The 22491-nt window shown below is 47.4% G+C and overlaps 2 protein-coding genes across 11 annotated transcripts in view; one reads left to right on the forward strand and one right to left on the reverse strand.

Annotated features, from left to right (window-relative positions):
• Positions 1–22491, forward strand: part of G6PD (glucose-6-phosphate dehydrogenase) — a 51631-nt gene that overhangs the window by 23823 nt on the left and 5317 nt on the right. For 4 of the 6 annotated variants that reach the window (XM_053293672.1, XM_053293675.1, XM_053293674.1 and 1 more), the window contains one exon: positions 568–660. In XM_053293672.1, coding sequence (XP_053149647.1) covers positions 568–660 — 93 coding nt within the window. Of the gene's footprint in view, positions 1–567; positions 661–1457; positions 2046–22491 lie in introns of those variants that run through there. The other 2 variants (XM_053293676.1, XM_053293673.1) reach the window with 1 other exon arrangement.
• LOC128344131 (ceramide kinase-like) overlaps positions 1–22491 on the reverse strand; it is a 34922-nt gene that overhangs the window by 458 nt on the left and 11973 nt on the right. The window contains exons 2-13 of one of the 5 annotated variants that reach the window (XR_008315687.1): positions 13801–13908; positions 12895–13020; positions 12140–12268; positions 11930–11993; positions 11375–11520; positions 10721–10795; positions 9763–9915; positions 8030–8135; positions 7676–7746; positions 4696–4895; positions 3253–3449; positions 2306–2537 (exon numbers count right to left, since the gene is read on the reverse strand). Coding sequence is in view for 4 of the 5 variants with exons in the window: in XM_053293677.1 (XP_053149652.1) it covers positions 2468–2537; positions 3253–3449; positions 4696–4895; positions 7676–7746; positions 8030–8135; positions 9763–9915; positions 10721–10795; positions 11375–11520; positions 11930–11993; positions 12140–12268; positions 12895–13020; positions 13801–13908 (1445 nt within the window). In the remaining variant the exon portion in view is untranslated. Of the gene's footprint in view, positions 1–198; positions 2538–3252; positions 3450–4695; positions 4896–7675; positions 7747–8029; positions 8136–9762; positions 9916–10720; positions 10796–11374; positions 11521–11929; positions 11994–12139; positions 12269–12894; positions 13021–13800; positions 13909–22491 lie in introns of those variants that run through there. The other 4 variants (XM_053293678.1, XM_053293677.1, XM_053293679.1 and 1 more) reach the window with 4 other exon arrangements.

Here is a 22491-nt window from a genome sequence, read left to right on the forward strand (position 1 = left end):
CTCACAAACCTGGAAAACCAAGGCAGCTGCTTATCTCTGTCTCACTCCCGATGGCACGTGCCTATAATTCCTTCACCAGATTACTTCTGCAGCATCCATTCAGCCCAGCGCCTCTTTGAATTGCAAGCTCCCTGTTAACATCAAACTTTATCATGATCATTGCCCTGCCCACCTTTTAAAACAGCAATCTGCATAGTGTATGGCTGCTGAGATTTATTTATTTATTTATATTTATTTATTTTTACATTTATATCCTGCTCTTCCTCCAAGGAGCCCAGAGCGGTGTACTACATACTTAGGTTTCTCCTCACAACAACCCTGTGAAGTAGGTTAGGCTGAGAGAGAAGCGACTGGCCCAGAGTCACCCAGCTAGTATCATGGCTGAATGGGGATTTGAACTTGGGTCTCCCCGGTCCTAGTCCAGCACTCTAACCGCTACACCACGCTGGCTCTTGATTTGGCAGTCAGCACCTAGAGCTGATTGGTAGTCATCCCTCCCTGATGTGGCAGCACCCTCTTCAGGGTTGTACAATCTCCTGGCTGACATTCTTGTTGTCCTTCTCTCAGTGATGAGCTGCGTGAGGCCTGGCGTATCTTCACTCCACTGCTCCACAAGATCGAGGCAGAAAAGACCAAGCCCATTCCATATTGCTACGGCAGGTGAGGTTGGAAGATATTTAGGGCTGACATTTCTTTATAACCCACATACAGTTTGGTGGGAGGGACTGGTGGCAATAATGTCTCAGAAAAGCAGGCAAGAGGCCTGTTCAAACCATTCTGAAGCTTTCCTGGGACCTTTGACACTCACATCTAAGGATTGCCCTTTTCGAACAGCCTTTCTCCCCCTGGACTCCTCAGTTACTGAGCAGTGGTCTCTTAGCTGACAGGCTAACCTCCCAAATGGGCTTGGGCCTAGACCTTGCGTGGAATGTTGACCAGGGGGTGGTCCTGGCCTTGTTTGTCCTACCAAGTGAGAGAACTTGAATGGGCAGTTCGCTCACTGTGGCAGTGCATTCCCCTAGAACTCCGGTCAAAAATATAGCAGAGAAGTTGAGAATTTAAACAGGCTTGGAAGCAGAGATGACCAAATACTACAGGCAAGTAAGGCCACTGCCTGTAATGCCAGAGTTCTAGGGGTGCTACCTAAACATCTTGGAGAGAGAGCACTGCTTGCTGCCCTTCTTGATTTCTCCACCTTTGCTCTCGCAGAATGTAGAACACAATAGTAGTTGAAATTAAGCATGAGAGAATAGCATCCTGGCCAACTCTTGGTTTATTTAAAGTGCTACTATTATGCTGCACAGCATATAACAGTTGGGGCCTGGAAAACGATATCATAACTGGTCTGAGCCTGCAGAAAAACTTGGCCCCAGAAACAGCTGCCCGAAGAGGCTCCCCCAGCCCAGCCCACACTTGCAGAACTGCTAACAGAAATGGGCCCTCTTTTTCTTTTCTAGCCGTGGCCCAGCAGAGGCAGATGAGCTGATGAAGAGGGTGGGGTTCCAGTACGAAGGCACCTACCGCTGGGTGAACCCGCACAAGCTGTGAACAGGCCCTGGAGGCCTCATTCAGAGTGGCAACCGCTGCTCTGCTCTGCTCTCTGCAGGGAGACTGAGCTGGCCAGGCTGGCTGATGCGTTTGAAGAGTGGAAGCATCTTTTCTAGCGGCTTCATCCTAGGGACACTCCCAAGCATGCTCTGGTCTTCAGTGTGGGGCTGGCGATCCTCTCCATTGCCCTTAGCATGGGCCTTGGCTAGCAGGTGACTTCCTAGCTTTGCTCTTCCTATAGCGCTGGTAGCAGGTGGACTAGAGGTCTCATTCCCACTTCTGCCCCTTTCTAGGGCAAAGCCTCTCCTGGTGGCAGGGAGGCTGCAGGGGGTCTCCTCTTAAGGCACCCCCACCCACCCCCGGTTGCCACTTACAATGCTGCTCTGTCGATTGCACTAGTTCTGCTTTTGCTGCACTACTTGTTCACATTCCTGCCCAATCTGCTTCTGGGTTTTGTACATGACGCTGTTCTGTAAATGGAAATATCTACAAGGAGACTCCTTGGTCTTTGTGTTTCTTTTGGGGCAAGGCGAAACTTGAAGGGCCTCGAGTCTATTTCTGTCTACAAACCCAACAGCAGCAGGTCATTTATTTTGAAGACTTGGTTAAGTCTTCATGTACTCGGGCAACTGAGCTCCAATGTGGTATGATGGTGGCTGGCCTGAAGGGCAAGGTGGGGGTGAGGCTGGGGCTTGGGGCCTACTCAGCAGGCATAGACCCCCGGGCGGCTCCTCTCGGCTAAAGACAACAGCCTTACCCATGCCCAAGATGAGTCACGTGTTGCAAATCCACGGGGGAAAGGAGCAGTTCTCGAACACGCTCCCTTGGGAGCTGGACTTCTGGAAAGAGCCATGCCAACCTGGACATGTGCTTGGCAGTGACCACAACAATGTTCTGTCCTCCTGCCCAGTCTCTTGTGTCAGCAGGAGCCTCCCATGGGCACTTGCTCGATGCCCCGGGCAAAGAGATGGATGAGCCGTCCATGCACTCTGGGGAGAGAGCGAGAGGGGGATCAATAGGAAAAACAGAAGGCTTGGTGACTGTACTGTATCACCACTTCTGCAACATCCCGTCCCCCCCCTTAAGATACCCCGAGCCTCTTTGGCTTCTGTGCACACGTTCCAGGCCCTTGTGCTCTTGTGACCAAGTGAGCAGTCTGCAAGCCACAACAACTCCCTCGCTGCTGTGAATGCCCCAGCCTGCTCGGTCTACTACAGCCCTAGTTCTGACCACTAGAAGCAGGAGCAGAGCCACCACTGCAAGATGTCCCCCGCTCCTACACACACAGCTGGCAAATGAAGTGCTTGGCAGCTGGTGGCCACTTATCCCCACTTGCACTGTTTGCCGGCTTGGGTGCTTGCTTGCTTCCCCGAGAGCGAGAGAGAGAGAGAGAGAGAGAGAGAGAGTACCCCGCAAATAAAGGGCCAGCTGGCTGCGAAGGACTGAACAGCCGTGCATTCCACTCCCGTCCCAGCTGCACTGGCCTGGTGCTGGCCACACCCCCTGTCAGCACAGACCTGACATCAGTGCTGGGGGGGCCAATGTGGAAGGCAGGGCGGCCAGCAAGCCCACTACGCTACGGACTAGAAGTGATGGGCCTGCCCTTCCCAGTCACTTCCACACCTCCCTAGTCTGGGGCTTCTTCTACCTTCACCTTCTTAATACAGTGGAGGCGTTTCCACACTGCCCACTCTGACAGCTTACCTGATGCTGATGTCGGTATGGCTTAATGTCTCGCCGTCGCAGCTCCAGCAGCTGACGGGTTCTTCTTGCTGGCAGATTCCCCCGCAGAGCCCCTTCCGTTCTTGCACAGCTGGCTCTCCGTCCTCATAGTCTTCTAGTTTTGCCGATGTGAAACGAACAGCCCGGACACGGTGCACGCTCACAAAGGGCAGGTCAAACTGAGGAGTGAGTTTGTTTAGCCATCCAACTCCCCAGTACATTTGTTGTTATTATCTACATTTTTATATCCCGCTCTTCCTCCAAGGAGCCCAGAGCAGTGTACTACGTACTTAAGTTTCTCCTCACAACAACCCTGTGAAGTAGGTTAGGCTGAGAGAGAAGTGACTGGCCCAGAGTCACCCAGCAAGTCTCATGGCTGAATGGGGATTTGAACTCGAGTCTCCCCGGTCCTAGTCTGGCACTCTAACCACTACACCACGCTGGCATTTCACAGCTACAACCAAAATGACTTCCTAACCATAGGTCTACATTAACTGAGCCTCTACCTCTGGCAGGAAGTGGTGCTAGAAACAGAATCCTGGACTTTCTGTATAGGGGCGGGACTCATGTCTCGTGGCACTGAACAATGGCTGCTCAAAGCTAGGAAGCAGTACTGAGAGCCTGTGTGGCCTCACTGTGAATGCTTGACATGTTTTCCTCTAACAAAAAGCAGAAGGGAAGCCATTTCTAAATGAAACGGGGCCCAGGCTGAGCCAGGAAGAGGAAGGATTCTGTCCTCTATTATGTACCCCTTCTGCCATTTTGCTTGGGAGCAGAGGGGGAAAGGGGAGATTCATTATTTAGGCAGAGGCTGGGGAAATGATTACCATGGGGTTATGTGCAGGCAGGGGTGTGAGCTGCCAGAGCTACTAAAGTGATGTCCTCAAACCACTTTCTGCTCTTCCCTCACACATTCAGCCTTCTTCAGGGGGCCTAAAAGAATGCACATTTGTTTTGTTGTGTGCACATGCGCAGAATTTGGCCTCTTCCAGTGAGGTTGTTCTCACAAACAGCCCAGCCTGGGTTAGGCTAATTGTGAGAAGTGAGGCTAATTGTGAAAGCCCTCCGCTTTCCACCCACCTAACCCTCCTAAATAACCCGGCTGTTTGCCAATGCACTCACACCCTTACCCTTGCTGCCGGCTATCAAGTTCAGCCCGAGGAGACATAGACAGGGGGAATCTCCCAATGCAACTTGTGTGTCCCATGTTGCATTGTGGGATGCCCGGAACAAGAAGTTCTGGCCCCAGATCCCCCCCCACCCTGCTCTGTGCTTCATGGAGGAGGGCTGCCCATGTGGGAGCACTGAGCATGCTCCCACCACAACCTCACTGCTAGTCTGTGGGGAAGGGAAGGTTTACCCTGCAAGTTTACTTCCAGGGTAAGGAAGGAGGAGGGGAGTCTGTTCAAGGAGTCCCTTCTGTACCTGGTCTGAGCAATTGGTGTGCCGATTCAAGTGTCGCAGGAACGAAAACATGGAGCATTCGTGCACCAGGATGAGGTCAGCAGTTCCATCTGCTAGATGGGCACAGGGCGAAAGACCCTCTGGACTCTTTGGGCAGGCACTGCTCATGCAGGTCACGTTGACAGCAAGGAAACGGCCTTGAACCTTCTGCCATTCACCCTCTGCAGGAGAAAATGGGCAGAGAGGAAATATTATAGTGCCTATACTGTAGCAGCTCTTTAGACAGGATATTTGGGGGGAAATATTCCAGGACATAGATACCTTCCTGCTTCTGGCAGTCCCCTAACCCGGGCAGAAGCAACTTGTGGTGTCTCAGGAGGGAAGGAGCTCTCTCTCCTTTATTACTACTTCACATATGCTTCTGCCAAGCCCTGGCATTTAAAAACTATTTTCAGGGCTAAGCCCTGGCTCATTATTAAGCCCTTGTGGTGGGAGATTAAGCTATTTATCTATCCATCCATCATTCTTATATACTGCCTGATATATATACTATGCCTGCACTCCTATAGTAGCTTAGGACGCACAATTAATTCCTAGCAAAATGCTAAATTCACTCTACCCTCTTGTGGCTTCATTTGGTATTGCACAGTACTTCATTTTGCTTAGAAATAATTTCCCCAGTGTCACCCACCAATCACAGTAACATAGGAAGCTGCCATATACTGAGTCAGACCATTGGTCCATCTAGCTCAGTATTGTCTACACTGACTGGCAGTAGCTTCTCCAAGGTTGCAGGCAGGAGTCTCTCTCAGCCCTGTCTTGGAGATGCTGCCAGCAGGGGCGTATCTAGGGTGGGGCAGGCAGAGCACGTGCCCCGGGCACCACTTGAAGGGGGTGCCATTTTTAAAAAATATGTTTTTTTAATGGCTGCCCGAAACAAAATGGCCACCGTGCATGCTCAAATGGCCTCTGTGAGGCCCTAGGCCCTGCCAGGCCTTGCAGAGGACATTTGAGCATGCACAGCAGCCATATTGTTTTAAGTGGCCATTTTTTGAAAAAGTTAAAAAATGGCCACCACACATGTTCAAATGGTCCCTGCGAGGCCCTTGAGGCCAGAGGGGGGAGGGGGGACCTTTGCAGACCCACCCATGGCCTTTAGGAAGCCCCCCAAAGGGGTTACAGGTAATTATATATATATATATATATATATATATATATATATATATATATATATATATATATATATATATATATATAAAATAAAAAGTCACTGTACACATATTCAGTTTGGCACTATGTACAGAGAATCAAGGCTTGTGAATACTGAGCTGAAGCTTATGAGCTAGGATTGTATTCATTTGCTCTTACTTTGCTTCTTGTGATGAGTTAAATGTGATGTCTTAATAATATGGCTATTAATGGTGAGTTTGTCTTTGAATCAGTGTTAAATCCTTAGTATTAAGGCCCACTGGGAGTTTCTTGCTCTCTTTCTCTCATTTTAACTGTCTTTCTGAAATACTAGAACATATTCCAAGCAGTGACACAGTTTACTCTACATATCCTTTAATTATTTTCAGAGTATCTGGGAAAAGTCAAATTCTCCATTTATTTTTAAAATATATGTAGTAGTGATGCTACAATGCATAGTAGAGAATTAGACAGGCACTTCTGTTTAGTTTTCCAAGTACACCTCCATATAGTATTGGGGTATTTCATGAGCCCCAACATACTGAAATGTGTAGTTTTCCAGCATTTTTTGGTCTGGCTACGTCCACTGCTAAATAACTTTCAAAATATTAAAAGATTAACAAGCTTGACTTGTATTTTTCAGCTGATATTATGGTAAAGTTATCTGAAAGATGGGTGTCAGATGTCTGGACAGGGGGCGCAATTTCAGTGCTTGCCCTAGGCGCTATTTTCCCTAGATACGCCTCTGGCTGCCAAGGAGGAAACTTGGAACCTTCTGCTCTTCCCAGAGCAGCTCCATCCCCTAATGGGAGTATCTTACAGTGCTCACACATGTAGTCTCCCATTCATATGCAACCAGGGCAGACCCTGCTTAGCTAAGGGGACAAGTCCTGCTTGCTACCCCAAGACCAGCTCAACAAAGGCTGGCACTGATATTTGATTTGCACAGAGATCAAGGGGAAAGACCACTGCCACGCAGCCTGCTTTTGAGGTCTCAGCAGGAGGGATCTCGAGGAATCTGGAAGCCAGTGATGTATAAAAGGCACTGCATGTAACGGGGACAGGGGCTGGCCTATAAGGTATTCAGACTGAACATCAACAGGGTAGGTAAGTCAGCCCTAGGCATGACAGAACCATACTTCACATTTCTGTAGCATTTTAGAATGTTCAAATTACTTCATATCCATTATCTCAGTAAGTCTTCTAGCAACCCTGTAAACTAGGCTAGAAGTATTATTTCTCTATTATAGAGAGGAGAGGGCTGAAATGGAGAAACAGTGACTTGGCTGACAAAATGCGTAACTTTAGAGTTTCCATTTCCAACTTGTATACTTTAATGGAATTCACTCACACACACACACACACACACACACACACAATCAAATCACGGTCATACTCTCCTTTTGGTACAGAAGTAGAGCCTGTTACAGTGAAAAAGGAAACACAGGAGCCAGCATTTCTGCATTCTATCCCAACTGAGACACCCTGAAGTAGGTTCACAACTACCCCATACAGTGAATTTATTTTTATTTATTTTATTTATTGTTAGTTTTATATACCGCCTTTCATTAAAAACAATCTTAAGGCGGTTTACAAAAGTTAACACATAAAAAAATGAATTTTAAAAGTATTTACCTAAAAATATAAAAACAATCTGATATTAAAATATATAATATACAAATACAGAAAACTATACATGGATAAAAAGTAATTTATCTGTATTGTCTGGCAGGATAGCATCTCCAGGAAGTGAACTAGACCCAAACATGGGAACACCAATCTTAGCATCCAGCACTCTCACATTTTTACCCACCTGGCTCCGATAGCTTCTCTTCCTCGCATTGAGCCAGCAGATGTTTACTAGATTCTGAACAAACCAGGCAACTGGAAAAGAAAAGTAGTGTTATGACGACACCCTCCTTTTACAAGAGGTACATAGGAAGCTGCCTTATCCCGCACCAGACCACTGGTCCATCTAGCTCCGTATAGCTATACTGACTAGCAGTGGCTCACTAGGATTTCTGACAAGATCTTTCCCAGCCTGGTGAAGCCAAGGATTGAATCTGGGACCTTCTGCATGCAAATTATGTCTGTTCCACTGAGTCTCGTTATCTTAGCCTTTATCCCTTTTGCAAGTCCTATTGTCACAACTGCCTGATGCACATACCCTGACCGGCAGCGCGTCTGGTCTCGTGGATTGGCCGCCTCTGTGCCTGCCACTTGGAACTCCACTGTGCCTTTGTAGCTTTGGTTGCCAAGCACCGCCTTGGCTCCTGGAGAGAAAAGAGGCAGATAGTTTACAACATGTCAATCAAGTGTGGATTTTGGAAGAATCTGGAACAGAATCCAAAGAATCTCTGGGCTTTGGGGGGCTTTTTTTGAGTAAGGAGTATCTGTGCCAAAAACTTATTATTGCATAATAAATATTAGGCAAATTACCAATTAAGTTTATTATTTAAAATGCTATTCTGCAAACAGGGCCAGCCATGTTTCTAATGTTTGCCTTGGCAAGACAGTAGCTACATTCCTTGGTTTCTTCTCCTCAGCAGATGGAGGGTATTCCTGAGATGACAGTCAAAGCCCCAGTCAATTAAGTCTGTAGAGCCAAATTTAAAAAAGGATCAGAAATCAAATGCTGGCCTATTATATGCAGCAGAAAACATAAGGCTGACTAATTAAGGCAGAAAATCGCTTGAGGTAAAAATCAATTGTCAGGTCAATATTGATTTATTAAATCTGGAGTACTTATTAATAAAGGCAGAAAGCAGAACATCAAATATCAGACAATTAACAGTGGCAGCAGAGAATCTGAGGTAAAACGACCACTGAATTAAGTCAGTAAGGCCAATATGAAGACAGTCGGGTTCCTTTCCGATACTGACGATCAAACTGGGGAAGGTACAGAAAATCTTATCTTTGTAGAGAGGAAAGAGGGAGCAGGAGCTCCAAAATGCCCACAGCAACTCTGTTCTGTGGAGAAGGCAGGACCAGAACTGAGTTGGGCCTCTTCCTAGGCTGCACCAATTGACATGGAGATCATTTCTGGAAACAACGGGTGGGGGGGGGGACAAGTTCTAAAACTGAGAGTTTTATTACTACGAGTGCTCAACAATGGAGCCTGGCAGCTGTTTCAAGCATTCCCTCTTATAGCATTATTTGCACAGGAGAACTCATCGTTTTTGGAAGCTGTAGCTGCGAGTGGAACTACTGCAGAGCTTCATCTTTCATATTGTAACAATGAAGGAGAATTGTATTTTAAAGCCTGTTGCTCCTTACATTTCCTCCTGCCACTTCCTGTTGGCTAAGGTGCTGCATGAGGCAATGGGTTTTCTAGAGAAGTGGGACCCTGACAATGCAACGAAAAAAAGGGGGCTCTCCATAACTAAACCCAGAGGCCGACTACCACCCTTGCTGATCCAGAAATTAGGGAAGGGGTTTAGTGAGGCATATATGGAAAGCCAACCTAGCCAGGCAACAGCACTGGTGCCAGAGAAAGGGTGAGGACATGGGGCTTTTAAATATTAGCACCATGTAGATAAAATGCCACCAGAAAAGTGGATAAAATTCATTAATCTTCCTGCTCAAACTCCTGGACACTTTCTATCCAGGATAACACTTCCTACATTCTGAACTGGATATCCAGTTCCTGAATTGTCCAAGCAAGTCTTGGAGGTGTGGCAACTCTACCTTCTCCACTGAGAGAGAAGCAGTAAGGTCTGATCCATTGTGCAAGCCTGCACAATAGATCAGTAGGTCAAGCCAGAGCTCCTTTTCAAGCCTGGCAAAGGGTATTTTTCTGCCTGTCTACATATTCATTATATAGTCCTCCTCCCCCATCAGTTGGAAATAAAAGCACATTTGATGTCACTTACCCCATCTGATCCCCGCCCCCAAACATACCTGCATAGGTATATCGCACTGGCCCCATCCAACGATACCTCTCGCTGGCACTCACCACATCACCATAGAAGCCATAACCAATCAGGGAAACCGAATAGCGCAGACGTTTCCCATTGTGCCTAATGCTGCAGACATCCAGGGGCTGGCTGTCCCCTAGGGAGCATCAAGAGAGGCTGCTAAGGACTCAGAGAATAAAAAGAGAATGTCTTCTCCTCAGATGTGATTCTGTTCTCTGCCTTCTGCCCCTCCTTCCCTCATTCTTCATCAAAAAACAAAGAAAGAGAGAGGCAGTATCTTTATCCACCAAGAGGATTGCTCTGCATCTGTATTCCTCAGCAGCAGCAAGAGCACAGCTCCATCCTTGCCAGTGTCTTGTTTGTCTTGGGATTTTCCCCATGGACATTGTCTCTGTTCTGGCCCAATGCTTGTCTATGTGTCTGTGTCCAGCCTTGTGGGTGGAGTCTAAGTTTCAGTTTAGCCTTCTTGCTTGGTGTCTTGAATTTCAAACTGAAAGGTTCTCCCCCGCACCCCCTCTCTGCATAAGAGACTGTTAGTCCATTGTTATCTTAGCCTATGTTTTAGTTAGTAATAAATATCAAACATGTTTCTCATTTAAAGTTGGCTTCCTGTTCAGTTACTTATAGAGCATTTCTCTGCAACAGTTTGCAAAGGAGGAAATGGGCCTCCTGTATGCGTAGTTACTAGAAGAGGAGGAACACAAGCCTCTCTCTTGTGTTCCCTCTCTGCCAGCCCACCATTTTGTGCATCTCTTGAATTGGCCACAGCAGGCAGGACTCCCGGCTGCGGTAGGGAATGGGACTCCCCAGCTTTCAGGCAGTATTTCCAACGCCTGCCTCCATCCTGTTAGGATTGCCTACCAAACCATAGAAAGACCCCCTGCCATGGCATTTGCCCCATTTGCTGAAGAGCCTAATGCTAAATTATGGCAAATAGGTACCTATAATGATGTGCAGTGCAGAGGTGATGGGGTCGTTTATTCCCACAGTGGCAAAACAGATACAGTCCGTAGAACCTGGGGAAGAAGAAGATAATGCAGGGCTTGTTTCCATCCCCCCCAAACAGCCAAGATTCCTGCCTATTTATTACCTTTTTTATTACACTTCTATCCCACGCTTCCATCACCACAGTAACCATTTCTTTCCTTCCCCCACTTCCATCACCAGAATAACCCAGGGGTGTAGATTAGGCCAGAAGTGTGACTGCCCTGAGATCACTTCTGTGGTCCTCCGGTTACTGAACTACAACTCCCAGCATCCACAGTCACAATAAATTGTAGCTGAGGGTGAGGGGAGTTGGAGTTCAACACCGCCTGGAGGACGACAGGCCTAGTGAGCTTCATGGCAGAGTGGGGGGTTTGAATTCGGGACTCTCCAGCCCAATACCCTAACCACTATACCACACTTGCTCTTGTTCTCTGCCTACCCTGCTTTCCCTCCTGAAGCTGGTAGGGCTAAGTCTTGAACTGCCCTCCTTCTGCCCTGACTGCTTTCCCAGCTTAGCTTTCCTGGGCTTCACCATGAAACTTCAGTCTAACCTCCAATGGAGCCTCTGATCCCCCTTTCCCTCCTGCACCCAGGACCGTCATTCCCACCTGCAGGTATGATGCCAATCCGAAGCCTAGGGGCCAGGAGCTCCATGTCCACGTCACCCTCCAAGCGCCCTGCCTTCTGCTGCGTCCGGTCAATCAAAGCATGCATCAGCTCATTGAAGGTGCCATCACCTCCTACACTCACCAGCCTGTGTGTTGTGAAGACAAGGGGCAGATTAATGAGACAACCTCCCTTGTGGCCCCCGAGACTCAGAAATGCCCTCCTACACCACTTATTTGGGGACTCTCCCATCCATTCTCACTTTATTTGAGGGCATGGGTGTATGTGTGCATGTGCGTGCCATAGTTGTGTTGTGGAGTTGCAACCAAAAAAAATTTTTATGAGATAGCTCAGACCCATTTTAGACAGTCAGCAGAATCTCTGCTTTCATAGCACTCCAGGCGTCTGCTTGCAGCAGACAGTTCTGCGTTCTATAAACCGAGTGGGTAGGGCTGGTGGATGAATGGTGGGGTATCCGAGCAGGAAGTGGGGCTGACAGCTGTCAGAGGGCAGGGGGCACAAGAGGCAGGCAAGACACCCTTGCCCGATGTCCTTACCCATCAAAGCTGCAGAGGTCTTGCTGCATGATGTAGTCACGAGCCTCATCTGCGCGGCAGGTCTCTGGGTGGGGAAGAGAAAGGCCAATTACCATAGGACTGGAGAAAGAGAAGATGGGTAGGGGCCATGTTATTTGCAATGAGGAAAGGCCCACACTGGAGGAAATGTGGGCCTTTTGGCTGGGGGGTGGGTAGGGGAATGGGACTCACCCACAACATGAACATGAATGCCAGCTAGAGCAAAGAGTGAGGCCACCTGGTCTTGGTAGATCTCCATTGCCCGTTTGCGGCCCCCAGCCGGGTTGATGAAGACAAGGAGGCTCTTGGGCCGTGTGACTCCTGCAGCAGAGGGAGGGAAACTGTAAGAGCCCTGCTGGGTCAGGCCCAAGGCCCATCTAGCCTGGTGTTCTGGGAAGCCCACAAGCAAGGCCTCCTGAAGGGAAGTGTCCTCCCTGCTGTTGCCCCCAGCAACTGCCTCTGAGCACATTCATTCATTCGATTTCTATACCGCCCTTCCAAAAAATGGCTCAGGGCAGTTTACATAGAGACATAATAAATAAATAAGATGGCTCCCTGTCCCCAAAGGGCTCACAATCTAAAAAGAAACTTAAGATAGACACCAGCAACAGTCATTGGAGGTACTGTGCTGGAGGTGGAGAGGGCCAGTTACTCACCCCCTGCTAAATAAAGAGAATCACCACGTTAAAAGGTGCCTCTTTGCCAAGTTAGCAGAGGTAAAAGAGGAGCCCTCTTTTTTTCTTTTTTCTTTTACCATTGACACAGAGAATTGGGAGGGCCACAGCAGCACCCTCTCTTCTTAGAAGTTAAGCACTGCCCACCCACTCGCTTCCTTCCTCTGCCATAGCAACCAATCCCTGTCTCTTAGGCCTCAGCCTAGGAAAAGTACCTTCTTCCGCACCAATATTTTACCATCCCTTTCCCTCACAGCTGCTCTGGCAACTGACCATGGTGACAAATCCAGGTCTGTAGGGCGTTAACCCAGCGTATCGCCATTCGAGACTGGGGTGGAGTCGTGAATTCCAGCGACCCCAGGCTCCAGCGCTCCTGCTTCTCCCGCCGCACAAAGAACACTGTGGAAGAAAGGAAGAGAGCGCAGGAGGGCATGAGAGAGATTAACCAGGGGGTTAGGGATGCAGTTAGAGAAGACAAGGAGAGAGAAGCCTGCAGTCATCCAACACTAAACAAGCCTCATGGTCTGGGCATGGGGTCCAGACCATTCGCTGCAACTGAAATGAAATCTGCATCCACACTTTTTATTGTGACAGCAGTCTTGAGAAATCCAGAATTAACACTTGCACAGTGTTCCTGGTCACAGAGGACTGAGACTCCAAATAATGTCCCTTAACTCTGAGCCAGTTTGCTGTACAGAGAGAAAATAACTTGGAACACCAGAACTTGCATGGCGAATAAGTCACATTTCATGGCTAACAAAAGCGGCACCATTTAGCAGTTTGCAGAAACACATTTTATTATATCATTATTATTATTAATTTAATTACTTTTTGGGGGGCTGTACCACCATGAAGTCTAGAAACTGTAAACAAGTGAAAGGTCAAGTGGTCAGTCAGGTGTTCATAGTAGCTACTGAATCTACCAAACCAGAAAGCTGGAAGTAGATCAATAGGATCAAAACCCCACATTTAAGGAATTGCTTGACCAACCATTTTAAAAACAAAACTGAGTGCTGCCAAGGGAGGAGTCTCCACAGCTGTCCCAGAAATCATTCCACTCTTAGGGGCATGCAATGGGATGAACTTTACTAATGAGTTTTTGAGGCTGCATTTCGTGTTCTGCAGCATGGTAACTGGCCATGCAGGTTCCTATGAAACGTCCTGTCACACCCCACTCACCTGTGAAGCAATTTTCATCCCCCCTAGGGTCCAAGACCTGCTTTGCCTCACTAGCTGCTCCAAGCCTTACAGCAACCATCTCCTGGACAGGAATGCAGAATCCCTGGTCTGGACAGAAGAGAAGGAGAGATTCCTCAAGGGACTGAACATTCCTTGTTGGTAGTTCTTCCCCACTTTCTTGTAAATGGGGTGTGTGTGTGTGTGTGTGTGTGTGTGTGTGTGTGTGTGTGTGTGTGTCATATTCTGAAGTAAGCAAGGGCTGGAGGGTTAAAAACCATACGGTAGAAGGCTCATTCTCACACACACACACACACACACACACACAAGCTTTGGCAGAGTTCTCCTCTTGAAGTTCAGACCCGGAGATGTAAGGAACATTGTGCTGGGTAAGGGGCAGGGAAGTGGCGAGCAAGGTTGGATGGGCCCTCGGACAAGAACAGAAGATGGGCCCCTGCACACCACACCACCCCTCACTTTGGTCTTTGCTGCAGAAGAACTTTAAGACACGGTGGAAAACAAAACACAAATATCAGCACCAACTTTTTCTGGCTCCTATGCAAATAAAATTGCACACTTCCCATGCATGCAGATAACACACTTGCATACGCATCCCCCTGGCTCAGAAACATTTTCTAACATATATACCTACCAGAATAATCTCATATATTCATACAACATCAACAGTTATGAGAAAGCTGTGACCCAGTCAGCAGGTGGGGTGTGTGTGGCCTCCCTCAGGGGCCCAGGAACATTTGTCCCCTACTTGTCCAATTATAGCTATGCCCCTGGTAAGGGTGTGTGGCCTGGCGCTGCCCTCATGCCTCGATGGTTCCCCAAAGACCCAAAATTGAGCTAATAGCAAAATATGCTCAAGTTAAGCACCACCTGTAATTCGGGCCCCTCATTCCAAGATCTAATGATTCTTAGGATCACCCCCAGAGATCCTAAGAAGCACAAAGCTAAAACTCTGAAACTTTGAGTCAAACTCTGAGATTCAGCAGAGAGGAAAACTCTGAAACTTTGAGTCAAACTCTGAGATTCAGCAGAGAGGAGTCCATAAGATCAGAGGCTACACTGGGGTCCAAGCAGGAACTCCACAAACCACCAGTTACCTATCTGTACCTTCAACCCTGTACCCCATCAGGCATAGCCCCAACAGACTTCCACCCTCATTCCCACAGTCCCTCATCCTCTTTGATCAGAATTACCACCTTTGTTTCCCCAAACTTCTGGCCCCTCTGGCTGAAGACCTCTGAGCATACACAAAGTGCCTTTCCTCCAAGTGGAAAGAAAATTTTCTCTCTTAATTACCCAAGGGCAAAGTGCTTCAGAATATGTGGAAAATGTTTCCCCTTCTGACAGGAAATAGTTTTAAAACCAAAAGACAGAATACAGCATATACAAAATGCCCCTTACTCTGGGCTATCTTCTTTTTATGTACCGAAAATAGATATATATATTTTAGCACACACAAGAGCTTCTGACTTATAACTTATTCATGTTTAAATACATAAATAAGGCTAGAAGGATAAAAATTCTGTCAGTTATCCCTTTCCACACAAACAGATGCCAGATTGCCCAGAAACTCATGTCCAGGATTTCATGGCTGAGATGCTGATCATACTGGACCTTCTCAAAACCATACCAATGCTATCATCAGTACTTGGCCTAGAGGAGGCCTCAACTAGAATAACCAGTTGTGGAATCAGTGACCTCTGCTTCTGGGGATGCTGATGTGATAGAAACCATAGAGAACCAGCCACATGTGTGGGATGTGGCACATCCTCCGAGATCCAACCCCCATGTACCAAGGCAGATGTCAAAAATTCAAACCTATTTCTTCAGCTCTCTGTACCTCCACACCAAGCATCTGCACCAGCCTCAAGAAAAGTACGTGCTTAAGTGACATGCTTTTGGGGTCAAACCAGGTCTAGCCTTAAGCATTCATCAGACCCTATGTGGTTGCCCAGGGCAGCACTTTTAACCACAGCAGCTTAACCCTTCTGTTCCTAGCATCACCTCAATGCACTCCTTCTTCTGAGAAAAGGGAGGGGAAGAGGCCCAATGCTAGAAAGAGGCCAAGGCAATCAAAGTAAGCCAGCATGGGGTAAGGAACGCATGAGGTCTGTGGCCAAGCAAGAGACATAGATGTGCAAATCGTAGGCAGCCTCTGGACTCAGATGCCAGGGCTCACCCCAAATCACGATGGTGATAACTATAGTTGCCAGATCCCAGATATTTGACCTGAGACTCAAGTTCCGGGGAAGGTGGGGGGCGGGGATGCTTGGTTGTCTTGATGAGCAGCCAAACCTCCAGTCACCCTTCACTTCGGCTGCCTCTTCCCAGATATAAGCTCTGTGTGCCGCTCCTGATTGTCTATCATGTGTTAGTGCTTCTCAATGTTTTTGGAGTCACGGACTGGTACATTATTCATGCACAGTTTCCTGGACCAGCAGTTAGTAAGGGAGTCGTCCCCAACCCCAACCCCAGGCACCCCCAGAAAAACAGTTTTGGGCAGCTCTCTGGAGCTCATTTCCAGGCAGCCCTCACTGCTGGATAATGTTCATTGGGAGGAAGTGAAATGAACGTTATCCAGCAGCAAGGGCTGCCTGGAAATGAGCTCCAGAGAGCTCCCGGTGGCCCCCACCAGCCCATTTTTTGGGGGGTGGGTGGGGAGTGATTTTTATTAGTGATGTCTCACAGACCGGTACCCAGCGCTTTGCGGACCAGCGCCGGTCCATGGACCAGTGGTTGAGAAATACTGAATTAAAACAAGGTCAGAGGCTGGGAGCTTGATCGTGAGCTAAGCCTCCTCAGCTGGGTAGGAAGATTGTATTGCCAACCTCGTTCCAAAGCTGGGGATGGAATCTGGGTAGGGCGCTCTTGTCCCACCCAGCTCACGCTCAAGCTCCCCACCTCCAACGTTGTTTTTAACTGAACACATGATCAAAAATCAAGAGAACACAGCGCTCCTGAGCAGGGGCGTAACGAGGCTGGAGTGGGCCCAGAGACAAAATTTTAAAATGGGCCCCTCGCTGATACACACACACACTCACTTCAAATGTGACTTGCCTCAGGGGGGGCCCTCGAGGCGTGGGGGCCCCCAGGCAGCCGCCTCCCCTTGCCTAATGGTAGTTACGCCCCTGCTCCTGAGGCCCATTGGGGTAGGAGAAGACTCCTACCCCAATGTTGACCGTATGAACTACCTTAGTATATTCAAGACATTCTGGAAGGAGACCAGAGAACAGACACTAGCCATCTCCATTTTGCCCTTTTTCTGAGCTTCCCAGGGTCACATTGGCCCTCACACCAGTGCATGGTAGCCCATGGCTGGTTCCCCACGAGCTGGCTGAGAGACACATCCCCACCAAGGCTTTTCCCTTGGCAGCTACAAAAATGGCTGTGAGAGGAGGCCCCTCAGCCTCAGTTCTGGAAAATGGCTCTGGCCTTGGTCATGAGAGCAAGCAGTGGTACAGCACTGCTGGGGATGGGGCTATAGGGGAAAAAAATTAGTTGCCTCATCTTCTCACACCACCTCATTGCAGGAATTCTGCTCCCCTAACATCTCCAGGACAAACTCTGTTTGTACTGCACAGAAAAGAAAATTGCCATTTCCAAATTGTGTGTGTGTATATGTATGAATGTACCACCTTAAGTGGCACAGCAGGGAAATGCTTGACTAACAAGCAGAAGGCTGCCAGTTCGAATCCCCACTGGTACTATATCAGGCAGCAGCGATATAGGAAGATGCTGAAAGGCACAATCTCATACAGCACGGGAAGAGGCAATGGTAAACCCCTCCTGTATTCTGTCAAAGACAACCACAGGGCTCTGTGGGTGCCAGGAGTCGAAACTGACTTGATGGCACACTTTACCTTTATGTATGTATGTATATACACAACACATACCAAGGAGGAGGAAAGGTACCACCAAGTTCAGGAGGACGCCAGCATGGCTAACAAGTAGAGTCATGGAAGCTATGAAAGGGAAGAAGTCTTCCTTCAGAAAATGGAAGTCCTGCTCAAATGAAGAGAACAGAAAGGAACATAAATTCGGGCAAAGGAAATGCAAGGAGACAATAAGGGATGCAAAAAGAGAGTTTAAGGAGCATATACCTAGAAGTGTCAAAGGGAATAACAAAAACTTCTTTAAATATATCAGAAGCAGAAAACCTGCCAGGGAGGCGGTTAGATCCTTAGATGATGAGGGCATGAAAGGGATTCTTAAGGAGGATAAGGAGATTGCAGAGAAGCTGAATGAGTTCTTTGCATCTGTCATCATGGGAAAGGATACTGACCCACTCTGAAACTGAGCTTCTCAGGCTTGGAGGCTGAAGAACTGGGACAATTTGAGGTGACGAGAGAGGATGTTCTAAACTGTCTTGAAAAACCCAAGAGTTCTGAAGGAACTCAATATGAAACTGAATATGTAACTTAATGAATATGTAACTTGTCCCTACAGTCAGGCTTTATACCAGAGGACTGGAAAGTGGCTAATGTACCTCAAATTTTCAAAAATGGATCAGGGAGGATCTGGGAAACTACAGGCCACTTAGCTTAACTTCAGTGCCAGGTAAATTGATGGGAAGCATACTTAAGGACAAAATTGTTAAACATACGGAAGAACAGGCCTTGCTGAACAAGAACCAGCATGGCTTCTGAAAGGGAAAGTCTTGCCTCACTAACCTTTTGGAGTTCTTTGAGAGTGTCAACAGGTATGTGGAAAAGGTGATCTGTTTGATAGTATACTTGGAAAACTTTTGACAAAGGTTCCTCACTAAAGCCTCCTGAGTAAACTTAGTAGTCATGGGATAAGAGGATTGGTAACTGTGTGGATTGGTAACTGGTTGAAGGACAGGAAAGAGAGGGTAGGAATAAATGGACAGTTTTCACAGTGGAAGTAAGTAAGAAGCGGGGTCCCCCAGGGATCTGTACTGAGACCAGTGCTCTTTAACTTGTTCATAAATAATCTAGAAGTTGGGGTAAGGAGCAAAGTGGCCAAATTTGCAGATGACACAAAACTATTTAGGGTAGTGAAATCCAAAACAGATTGGGAGAGTGGGCAACAAAATGACAAATGCAGTTGAATGTAAGCAAGTGCAAAGTGATGCATACTGGGACAAAAAACCACAACTTCACATATACCTGATGGGGTTTGAACTGTCAGTGACTGACCAGGAGAGAGATCTTGGGGTTGTGGTAGACAGCTAGTTGAAAGTGTCAACTCAGTGCATGGCAGCTGTGAAAAAGGCAAATTCCATGCTAGAGATCATTAGGAAGGGGATTGAAAATAAAAATGCTAATATTATAATGCCCTTATACAAATCTATGGTATGGACACATTTGGAGTACTGCGTACACCGTCACAGTTCTAGTCATCACATCTTAAGAAGGACATTGTAGAACTGGAAAAGGTGCAGAAGAGGGCAACCCAGATGATCAGGGGTCTGGTGCACCTTCCTTATGAGGCAAAGCTACAGCATCTGGGGCTTTTTATTTTGGAAAAGAGGCAACTATAGGGAGACATGATTGAGGTGTATAAAATTATGCATGGAGTAGAGAGAGTGAACAGAGAGACTCTCTCTCTCTCTCCCACACACACACACACACACTCACACACACACACACACACACACAGAACACTAGAACCAGGGGCCATACAGCACATAATCTATGCAATTCTCTGCCATGGGATGTGATGATGGACTAGCTTTAATAGGGGGCTTGGACAAATTCACAGAGGACAGGTTTATCAATGGCTAGGTCCTAGCTCAAAATTAAACAAGGCCTGCATCACCAATTAGAGTTTTTGAAATAACTTGTAAGTAAACCATTTCCTTACAAACTAGAACACATAGTTTTCACATTTCCTTCTCATAATTGTCTGTCTGTACTCAAAGTACATCAAACTTCCAAAATATGGAAGAAAACCCCCCCCCAGAATTGTTATAATTCAGTATATTTCTTTATTACTTTTTAAAAATCCTGCCCTTCTTCCAAAGAATTCAGAGCAGCATTAATGGTGTGTCCCTCTTCTATTCTATCCTTCCAACAACTCTTTAAGGTAGGTTTGGCTGAGAGAGAGTGACTGGCCCTGAGTCACTCAGTATGTGTCATGGCTGAGTGGGGATTTGAACATGGGTCTCCCAACACCCAGGACCTATGGAAAACAGATAGCCTTGCACCAGTCAGTAGGGTTTTTTGGGGTGTTTTTTTAAAAAGTATGACCATAGAGTTGTGTGGTGGGAGAAGAGAATTAAAATCCATGTATTCCAGGTAGCTCCGGAAGCTACACTTTGAACTCTTCCACGGAGTCCTACTGTGAAGAGCAGTTCGACTGTTGACAAAAGCACTTTAGTTTTTCTCATTAGAGTGAATGGCGTGGCATGAATTCACAGGGGACCTTAGGCAAACTGCCCTCAGCCTCAGGTGCACCACCACCTGTGGTTTTCCCACAAACAATAACCTTTTACGAATCCAAGTACTGCATGTCTAAACTCAAACAAACAGGAAATGCCAGGGGGAAATAAAGTGATAAGATCAAACGAAGTCCAAAATATCCTAGTCTCTCGCCTGGAAAACCAGGAGAACAGATACAGTGAGCCAAACTGGCTACTCCTTCCAACTTCTAAGCCTTGCTAAATTCAGGTCATTTAAATTATTCTAGCTTGCTACTTCGAAGACGTGAAGGAATGTTTATGCCAAGAGGCTGGTGTGACCCTTCATGCAGGCCACACTGTAATCATCAGGGTCAAGTGAACCCTGTGTGGCTTGTTCTTTAACTAGACTAGAGCGAGGCTCTCAGCAGGGGCGTAGGTAAGACAGAGGTAGCCCGTAATGAGGGAGGGAGATAATGGAGAAAATAGGGGTGGGTGGAGCTGGGGGGCCCTCAGGAGCTGGGGTTCCTCGAGTTCTTTGAACCCATCCACTCAATTATAGCTACACCCCTGGTTCCCAGAGAGGTGGGAAGCAGAAGAGCGATAAGACTAATTTCACAGGAGAACAAAGGTCATCCTGAACAAAGATCTGCAGACATACTTAAATACATTTTTTAAAAAAATTCAAAGTTATGTCTGTGTCTAAGTTGAATTATGCAATTTATACACATTTGGGGCAGTCTGATGCACTTCATGTATGCAAGATTTTAAGCACCAGAGTTCATGCATTTCTAGGTACAGTTGCCCCTTGCCAATCACGAGGGTTCTGTCCCTGGAAATTCTCGTGGTTGGCGAATTCATGGTTGGCAAGGCATAGCAATGCATGGGAAATGGTGTTAGGGGAATCACAGTTGGAACAGACAGAAAAAATAAGGTAAAAAATAGAAAAAACACCCCTGGCCCCCAAAACTGACCCCGAAACACACACACCCAAACCGACTCCCAAAAATCACTCCTAAAAAATCACCCACATTTGAAAAAAAGTGTTGCCAAACCATAGATACTCAGGTCATGGTTGGTGAGGGTGGACACAATTTCCCAGTTGCCGATACTCAAATCCGTGATTGGGAAATCCGTGGCTGGCAGGGTTTGAAAGTACAACACAAAAGTAGCTACCCTGTGTGTTATGTCTCTGCTAAACAGCTGCACTAGCTCTTGTATCTAAGAAATTTACTAGTCTGACCAGCCAAGTTCTTAACAATTCCTTTCTAATTTCCCTGTAGAAGCCACATCTTACCAGAAAAAGAGGGGAGTCTTCCACCACTCCCCCTCCAAGTCTATTGCATTTAAATCAGCCTTGGTATAAATGACCCTCTAACCAGACACTTGTAGGACACCTGCTTTGAAACCCTTGGGAGTTAAATACTCAGTGAGCCGGGTCTCACGATCAGTGAGACCCAGTTTGTGCAGCTCAGCGAGCTAAGCCCACTCTCCCCGCAGACGATCAGGGCGGGAGCCCTGGGCAGGCGGATTGGCCGCCCACACGATTGGCGGCTCTGTGAGCCAGCGGGGGCTGGGGGGAGCGGGGGCCAATCAACCCCCAGAAGCTCCAGCATGCCCTGCGCAGGGCATGCTGGTGAGACCCCCAGAGCCAGGAGGCGGCTTTTCGCCTCCCCTGCAGGGGTCTCCTCATGAGTAACCATGGCACGGAGCCACGCCGCGGCTACTCACTTTTTTTTTTTTTTTTAAAGGCTTGCTGAGCGCTCGCTCCGCAAACCCAGTTTTAGGGGCAAGCTACTCGAGCGGGTTACCCGCTCAAGAACCACCGGGCTCGCAGCCGAGCCCGGTGGTTCTCATGATTGCAGAAAATCAGGCTAGCGGAGGCTAGCCCGATTTTCTGCAATCATGTGAATAGCCTCACAATTTGCTTCTGAGAAAACTTCAGTCTGCATGCATAGTTCTGAAGTCAGTTTTGGAACTTTGTCAGGAAGCCCTGTGTTATATTATTATTAAGAGTATGCATGTACTGTTCTGCTCTTCAATAAAAAATTTTTAAAAGTTCTCAACGCTGTTTAAAAAGAAAAAAGTTGGTTTCTTGTCCAAAAAGGGTTCACAATCTCAAAAAGAAACAACCAGCAACAGCCACTGGGTGGGGCACCTTCTAGGGATAAATAAGGACAGTTGCTCTGCCCCTGCTAAATGTAAGAGAACCATCTTTGTGCTGTCAGCAGCAGCATGAACTGAGCTATATGGCAAGAGGAGACAGGACTGCAGACCACTAAGGAGATCCAAGCAGCCATGGACTTGATTATGGA

This window comes from Hemicordylus capensis, chromosome 2, assembly GCF_027244095.1.
Source record: "Hemicordylus capensis ecotype Gifberg chromosome 2, rHemCap1.1.pri, whole genome shotgun sequence".
In the NCBI taxonomy this organism is placed as follows: domain Eukaryota; kingdom Metazoa; phylum Chordata; class Lepidosauria; order Squamata; family Cordylidae; genus Hemicordylus; species Hemicordylus capensis.